The sequence below is a fragment of the Antrostomus carolinensis genome, unplaced genomic scaffold, assembly GCF_000700745.2.
Source record: "Antrostomus carolinensis isolate BGI_N321 unplaced genomic scaffold, ASM70074v2 scaffold25629, whole genome shotgun sequence".
NCBI lineage: Eukaryota > Metazoa > Chordata > Aves > Caprimulgiformes > Caprimulgidae > Antrostomus > Antrostomus carolinensis.
The window spans coordinates 27,282-35,549 of record NW_010338265.1 but is presented as its reverse complement, the minus strand read 5'-3'; the positions used below and the strand labels follow the sequence as shown (position 1 = coordinate 35,549).

Genomic DNA, 8,268 nt, shown 5'->3' with positions numbered 1-8,268 from the left:
CAGGCGTAGGAGAGGGGTCGGGACCCGGCCGGCACTGGGGGACGAGTCTGGAGCAGGTTTGTGTTGCTTGATGCCGGGGAATTGCAGCGCTACTGGTGCTGCGAGGGACGGCAGTGGGAGCAAACTGGGACTCCCTGCTGCCTCAGACAGTGCCGGGCATGGCCTCACCAGGAGGGTCCTTGCATGGACAGTCCTGCTCTCTAACAGTCGTGTTCGGCAGTCTTATAGGTGGTGTGTGGCACAGTTCAGGTGCTCCTTGTCTCCTGTCCTTGCGTCCACACTGTAGGATGCTGATCTTGCTTCTCTGTCTTGCAGAGATGACACTCCTGTCCTCCCAGACACCATCCCTGGAGACATCCTCGGCTGCCACTGAGAGCCCAGAGCAAAGGATGCTGGAGAAGAGGTCCAAGGTTATTGAAGAACTGCTCCAGACAGAGCGGGACTATATCAGAGATCTGGAGATGTGCGTGGAGAGGATCATGGTGCCCCTGCAGCAGGCACAGGTAGGTGTGTGGGGGCAGCTACGATACAGCACTGGTGGGATGGGATGAGGATACTGAGTCCGCTTTGTTCTTGGAGGCGGCCAAGCAACAGCACAGGAACTGACAGAGGAAATTCAGCTATGCTGAGGGGAACAGGATGGTTTCTCGCTGCTCCTTGCACTCATAGCAGTAGCCCATCTGTTTTGGGACCCTGCTGAGCTCTCACCATTGCTGAGGGCAAGAGACCTAGCAGCAGGTATCACAGATTAATTTCCTGGGGAAGGAAGTGTTCCTCTTGATTTGGTTGGTAGGTTAAATTCATTGTCAGGAGGAAAAAAATATAGGGTCTTGGCATGGGGACAAAGTTGGTGGGAAGAGAGAGAGAATAATGGGTGAACAGAGGCAGGGATTAAATTGCTGGGAAAGAGGAGGACACTGGTAGGATGCATAAGTAGTGAGAGTTTCAGTGCACTGGGGGATGGGGGAGTGAGTACAGAAGTCACTGTGGTGCAAGGAGGTCACACCAGGTGGCTGCTGTGAAGCTGAGGACTGATGGGTTGCAGGAGGGCAAGGGAGGGCTGTTGGATTTGACTGGGACAGGTCACCCCATCCAAGACATCTCTCTTTCCATTCTCCAGATGCAGAACATAGACTTTGAGGGTCTTTTTGGAAACATCCACATGGTAATTAGCTTCTCCAAGCAGCTGCTGTCCACCTTGGAAGCTTCTGATGCCATCGGTATGAATTCTGCTGTTATGTTTTCTCAGCAGGCTGGGATGGGCTTTGCTAGTAGTGGGGCAGAACAGAGTAGCTTAAATGGCAGGAGAGTGTCACTGGGGTTTGGCTTCCTCCCCTCTGGTCCGTGTTACTGTTCAACAGTCCAGCAGCAAAGCCGAGGAGATCTGTCTTGCCCCATAGGTCGCTATACTGAGAAATACAGTGCCTGTGGCCCCTTACCCCCAAGGGAGCCCCCTCCTCACTCCTGTGCTCTCAGCTTTTGCTGCTCAGGCCCTGGGCAGCCTGGGCCTTTGCTCTCTGCGTGGCTCTAGTGACCACTGTCCCAACTCCTTATCCCTGGGAGAGCTGGATTGACTGTAGTAGTGAGTGATGAAGGGGGCATCCTGGTTGCTCTAGTAACACTGTCTTCTTGAGCTGTGTATGTGGAAGGGGGACACTGAGCACCTCACCATGAGATACGCCAGCGTTGTAGGAGGCAGCTGGGGACCAGGAGACACTGAAGTCCTACTTTGCTGCTGTCTGCAGGGCCAGTGTTCCTGGCACAGCGTGCAGAGCTGGAGAGCGTCTACAGGGTGTATTGCCAGAACCATGACGAGGCCATCGCACTGCTGGAAACCTATGAGAAGGATGAGAAGATGCAGAAACTACTGCTGGACCTGCTGGATAGCCTCAGGTTGGAGCCTCTGGCTGTGGCAGCCACCAGGCTGGGGTAGGAGGGTCAGTCTCCAGCATCCTTGCCACTCTGCCAGCAGTGTTTGGACAGTTCACATGGTGACTGGAGAGGGGCTGGCTGTGTCACTGCATAGCTGACCAGGCTCTGGGTTCAAATGGCCCCCTGACCCAATACACAGGTGTTGGGACACCTGTAGGCCCCCCTTAAACTCTGGGCAGAAGCCACCAAGATACAGAGAAGGTGGCATGTCCTGGATTGAGGGCTGCCGTTCCTCAAGCCCTGCCCTACCATGGCCAGTGAGGAAAGGAGCCGCTTTGCCTGGCTCAGCAACTGCCAGGGCTCCAGCTTGTGGAGGTTGATTCCCTGGGAGCCAGCAGCACTGGCTGCTGCTCTGGGGGGACAGGGCTGCCCACGGCCTCGGCAGCATCACTGCGGGATGGGGCGAAGGCACTGGCTGCGGGATTGCACGCCTGCCGCCCCATTAACCAGTTGCTTTTCTTTGCTTTTTGGCATCTGTGGGCCGGCAGGAGCCTATACAGTGAGTGGTAAGTGCATCCTTCCTGTTAGTCCCCGCACGTCTGTCTGTCTTGGCCTGGCTGCTCCCTTGTAACTAACCTCCTGGCGCTGGCTGGGTGCATGTCGAGGGGCCCTAACGGTGGCTTGTGGAGGTGCATCTGGGAGGAGTGGGGTGTCTGTGGCATGACTGCAGCAGAGGCAAGGAGTGGGCTACACAGGCAGGTAGCACAGGTGATGAGGTGAGGGGAGGTCTTGGGCAGGAAACAGGTTTTGGGAGCCGTCAGCCCCAAGGAGCCAGGAGAACCCTGTGCAGGCTGCGGTCCTGAGCATAGTCGGTCTGTACTGCACTGGGGGACTGATCTGAGCATTTGGGTGGTGGGACAGAGTCTGAAGCTGCTCTGGTCTGAGGCTGTGCCTGTGTGAGATTTCATGGTGGGTCTGGTGATGGAGAGGATCCTGGCTGGGAAGAGTCATCTGGTGTGTTTGAAGTCTGAAAATCTCGGGTTGATTTGAGATCGCCAGGGGTTCAGGAGTGCAGTGAGTTTGGAGATGAGGGTGGTGTGACCTAGGGAACATGGTAGATCTTGAGCTGTTGGTGTTCTTGGTCTGGTTGGGGTTGGTTAGAGTGAGCAGAATTTGTTTAGCTGAGCTGGACTGAAATCTGGTGTTTCTCCTTTGTCCCAACTTCCCAGGGGCTGCACAAACTACATTAACCTGGGCTCCTTCCTCATCAAGCCAGTGCAAAGGGTGATGCGGTACCCACTGCTGCTGATGGAGCTGCTGAGCGCCACCCCTGAGGCTCACCCCGACAAGGCACCACTCACAGCTGCTGTCCTCGCAGTCAAAGAAATCAACGTCAACATCAATGAATACAAGCGCCGGAAGGACCTGGGTGAGTAGCTGGGTAGTGCTGGGGAGTGAGGGACTGGAGTGGATGTGTTGAGGCTGGCATCTGCCAGCTCCTGAGCATTAGCTGGCAACCACACTCGTGGAGGGAATCTGCCCCCAGTAGACTCTGCCCTCAGAGCAGGGCAGTAGAAGAGCTGCATCTAAAAATCTGAGCATGAGATGCAATACAGAGTAATGCAGTACACACCTGACATCAGCTGTTTCTTGTGATACAGAGACATGAAATATATGCTGTGCTGACCACGTGGCTATTAAATGAAAACAAAAATAATGCTAAGATAAAAGAATATATATTTAAAGATTAAAAAAGTAATTTTAAACAACACAAGTAGGGAATTAATCTGCTAGGGCAGGCTTTGTCTTACTGAGATTTGGAGACTAAGTTTGAAGCTGTATCTGTAGACAGGACAGAATCTCAGAGCTGCTGGCTGCCAGAGCCCTCTGAGATCTCCTGTCCAACCTCCTGCTTGGAGCAGGATTGTCCTCAACCTTGGCTCTGATCAGCCATCGCTCCCTCCAGCTGATTCCCACTGACCCCCAAGGATGGAGATTTCACAGCCTCTCTGCTGTCCTGTGCCAGGGCTGCACCACCTTTAACATGAAGCTGTGCTCCCCGATTGCCCTGAAGCTCCCAAGCTTCCATCTGTGGCTGCTGCCCCTGGTTGTATCACCTGGCGCACTGCTCAGAGAATTTTGGCTCCATCATCTTTGTAGCCGCCCTTCACGTAGCTGCCGGGTGTGAGCAGAATCCCCTCTGCTTCCTCCCAGCCAGGCTGAGCCCACCCAGCTCCTCCAGCTCTCGTTGTGGGACCTGAGCTCTTTCTATGGGTCAGTAGCTCTGGTTCTCTCATGTTCCTCCACGAAAACTGGGCACAGTATCCAAGTGCAGCCTCTGGGATTGAACAGAGGGAGAAAACTACCCCCTTTCACTTACCAGCCACCCTCCCTCTTTTCCCTTGGAAGCCCCTGACTCATGCAAGTCTTACAATTTACTCTTTCCACATAGCCCTGCTGAAGCTTAGACGGCATAGGCTGCCTGTAATGATTGTTGATATTTGCTAAAGCAGCAACATAAATATCTTCTATATGTCCAGTGATTATTATACACCATCTCCTATGTCATCTTATGCTAATACCATGCATAATCCTATGGAAGAGTTTGAATGGGGGGCGGGATGGGATGAGATGGGATGGGATGGGATGGGATGGGATGGCATAGGAGGGCCACTTGAGACTGCAGAGACTTAGGCACACAGAGAGCCAGCAAGGCAGTTGTTGATAAGGCACTGTAAGACATGGGCATTATGTTGACAAGGGTTCTGATTTCTACATTGATCTCTTTAGTGCTAAAGTACCGGAAAGGGGATGAGGACAGCCTCATGGAGAAGATCTCCAAGCTCAACTTCCACTCTATCATCAAGAAATCCAACCGTGTGAGCAGTCACCTCAAGCATCTCACAGGCTTTGCGCCCCAGGTAACATGCACCACCTGCCACGTGCACTTACACCCTGTGGTGCTTGAGGAGATGGTGGTATCTGCTGTCCCACCACGCTCCTTCCTTGATGAGTAGCTCTGATCCAGGCCAGCAAAGCAGAGAGTGCTTAGAGTCTGAACCACCTGTCTCTGCTGTCCAGCTTTTGGGCAGGAGGCCTCACGTCTTGTACTCTGGGAGGTGCTGAGTTCTGCATTGCCTCCCTTGAGACATTTTCTCTCACAGCTGAAGGATGAAGCCTTTGAGGAGACAGAGAAAAATTTCCGCATGCAAGAGCGGCTGATTAAGTCCTTCATCCGGGACCTTTCCCTCTACCTGCAGCACGTCCGGGTGAGTTAGTCTGGGTGTCATGCCTAACCCATGGGGCTGGCCGTGCACTGCCCCTCCTGCCTGCACCGTGTGTACCTGCAGCGCCTCTGGCCAGTGCTCCTGCCCTCAGCCCTGCCAGGGGTTGGTCTCTGGGAGTCTGGGATGCCCTGGTGATTAAGTCCTTCATCCGGGACCTTTCCCTCTACCTGCAGCACGTCCGGGTGAGTTAGTCTGGGTGTCATGCCTAACCCATGGGGCTGGCCGTGCACTGCCCCTCCTGCCTGCACCGTGTGTACCTGCAGCGCCTCTGGCCAGTGCTCCTGCCCTCAGCCCTGCCAGGGGTTGGTCTCTGGGAGTCTGGGATGCCCTGGGAGGCATCTTCTCCTGGCGAGCAAGCATGGGTGTGCTGACTGTGTGTCCCTGGTGCAGGAGTCGGCCTGCATGAAGGCAGTGGCAGCAGTGAGCATGTGGGACCTGTGCACGGAGAAGGGCAGTGGGGACTTGGACCAGTTCCAGAAAGTGAATCGGCTCATCAGCGACCAGCTCTTCTCCAACTTTGTGAGTGAAGCTGCGCTCTCGTGTGCTGGGGCAACCCGCTCGGGCCCTCTCTGGGGGCCGGCTGCAGATGGGCAGCCCCTGGGAGGCTGCAGGGAGGGTAACACAGCCTGGGAGAGGTGTGAGCACTCCTGTTCAGCTCTTCCCCCCTGAGAGCTTTGATGCCTGTGGGTTTATGATGTGTGTTGAGCATGCCTGTTAGGTGCACATTTTTTCAGCCCTACCTGAAACGTTACAGCTCTCTATGTGAGTGGTTCAGGTACTTCCCATAGGGTTGCCCACACTGGCACATTTATGTAAGATTATAGAATGATTCCTGTTGGAAGGGACCTCTGGAGATCTGGTGCCATCAGGAAGATGGAGCCTATGCTGTCCTGGGGAGATTGTGTGCTGGAGGGTGAGCTGCTGGTGTTCCCCCCACAGTGGGAGAGAGCAACTCGTCTTACCTACTCTCTGCATCTCTACCCACCAGAAAGAGCGGACGGAGCGGCTGGTGAGCTCGCCCCTGAACCAGCTGCTGAGCATGTTTGCGGGGCCCCACAAGCTGGTGCAGAAGCGCTTCGACAAGCTCCTCGACTTCCACAACTGCACGGAGCGAGCAGAGAAACTGAAGGACAAGCGAACGCTCGAGGAGCTGCAGTCAGCCCGTAACAACTACGAGGCCCTGAATGCCCAGCTGCTGGACGAGCTGCCCAAGTTCCTGCGCTTTGCCAAGGAGCTCTTTGCCAGCTGCGTGCGGGGCTATGCTGAGGCGCACTGTGACTTCGTGCGCCTGGCCCTGGAGGAGCTGAGACCCCTGTTGTCGGTGAGTTCCTGGAGCGCAGTTGGCACTCTGGGTGCAGTGCAGCACTAATCTCTGTGCAGGGCTTGTCCCCAAGCCTCTCCGGGACCTGTCCCATTGTAGGGGAAGCTGCTGCTGCATTTTCAGGTCCCAAGTGCCTTGGGGAGGGCTCCTGTGGGATGCTGTCAGGGCAGGTATTGCGAGGTCATGATGCAATTGTGTGTAGAGATAGTGAAGGCTGTGGCTGCTCCTGGAGCTCCTGCAGCAGTAGAGCATTTTTCTGAGAGAATCTCAGGTCATGAGTTTGGGGACCACTCAGAGCTGTGTCCAGACAAGAATGCAAATCTGGGCCTGATTCAAGTCACAGGCAGGGCTCAGAACCCCGCTTGGTCCAGAAGCTGGCATGGTCTCTGCTGTAGCTCTTGGCCACTTTTCAAGGAAGCTGTCACCTAACCATAACCCCCAACCCTGCTCTGCTTCCAGTTGCTGAAGGTGTCTGGCAGGGAGGGGAACCTCATTGCCATCTTCCAGGATGAGCACAGTCGAGTCCTCCAGCAGCTCCAGGCCTTCACCTTCTTCCCAGAGTCCCAGGCAGCTCCCAAGAAGCCTTTTGAAAGGAAGAGCATGGAGCGGCAGTCTGCCCGGCGGCAGCCCCTTGTTGGCTTGGTGAGTTCCCTCTGCCCTGTGTCAGGGCTTGCAGAGCCCAGGACAACCGCTGATGCCTTGTTCCTCTGCAGCCCAGCTACCTCCTGCAGTCAGATGACATCCGAGCTGCCCTCCTGGCCCGCTATCCCCCGGACAGTCTCTTCCAGGCAGACCGCAATTTCAATGCTGCCCAAGACCTGGATGTCGCGCTGCTGGAAGGAGACATTGTGGGTGTCATCAAGAAGAAGGACCCCATGGGCAGCCAGAATCGCTGGCTCATAGACAATGGGGGTAAGTGGCTGCTCCCAGCCCACAGCACCTGCTGTGACTCCGCTCCTCTGGTCTCCCACTCTGAGCTCCCTTCCTCTCTCTCTCTGCAGTGACCAAGGGCTTTGTGTACAGCTCCTTTCTGAAGCCCTACAACCCGCGCCGCAGCCAGTCAGACGTCTCTGTGGGCAGCCACTCTTCCAATGAGTCAGAGCACAGCAGCTCCTCTCCCCACAGCAACACCACACTGACCTTCAGCTCCAGCGGGGCAGCCGTCACCTTCAGTCAGAAATCCCTGCAGGACTCGGCCTCCCCAGCAGACCTGTACCAGTCCCCACAGCCCCCCTCAGAGACAGACTCCCCCTCTCTGCCCCAGCTTGGCTCTGGTGACAGGACAGCCCCACTGGAGATGAGTACAGTGACATCTCAGCGCCGCTACAGCCGCCCTGAGCTGGGCTGCAGCCCCAGCTCTCGCAACGGGCACCCCACCAAAGCACATCTCAGGCCCACACCATCGGTGGAGGACAGAGCCTCTGGGCTGGAGAGCAGCGAGTCAGAGGGCAACCAGGTAAGTCCTCAGCCACCCTGTGGGGCTGGAGATGCTGAGGACTCATCCCCTCACTTGAGTGAGGCTAAATCATCCTCCTCCCTGACAGCAACCAGAGAAAGGTGGGGGGTGGAGGCTGCTCTGTCCCAAAGGGCTGAGGTAGAGGATGAGACCTTTTCCTGCAGCAGTGAAGGTGCAGATGCAGAGAACTAGGCTGCAAGTGGGGGCAGCTCTAGCAGAGGCCCAGATGGGGCTGGAGCTGTCTCTTTGGAGAGAGGAGCAAAAGCCCAGCCTTGTGTCTTGGTTTTCTGCAAAGCACCGAGCATGTCTCGTGCAACTTGCCAGCAAGGCTG

General features: G+C 55.8%; 1 protein-coding gene across 1 annotated transcript in view; it reads left to right on the top strand.

Moving 5' to 3' along the window:
- The first annotated feature begins 317 nt into the window (after positions 1–317).
- Positions 318–8,268, top strand: part of DNMBP (dynamin binding protein) — an 8,184-nt gene continuing 233 nt past the window's right edge. Inside the window, exons 1-12 of the mRNA XM_010175462.1 lie at positions 318–509; positions 1,127–1,220; positions 1,746–1,893; positions 2,421–2,438; positions 3,102–3,301; positions 4,663–4,793; positions 5,037–5,141; positions 5,550–5,678; positions 6,148–6,480; positions 6,940–7,122; positions 7,194–7,392; positions 7,482–7,936. Of these exons, the coding sequence (XP_010173764.1) occupies positions 318–509; positions 1,127–1,220; positions 1,746–1,893; positions 2,421–2,438; positions 3,102–3,301; positions 4,663–4,793; positions 5,037–5,141; positions 5,550–5,678; positions 6,148–6,480; positions 6,940–7,122; positions 7,194–7,392; positions 7,482–7,936 (2,187 nt within the window). The remainder of the gene's footprint in view (positions 510–1,126; positions 1,221–1,745; positions 1,894–2,420; positions 2,439–3,101; positions 3,302–4,662; positions 4,794–5,036; positions 5,142–5,549; positions 5,679–6,147; positions 6,481–6,939; positions 7,123–7,193; positions 7,393–7,481; positions 7,937–8,268) is intronic.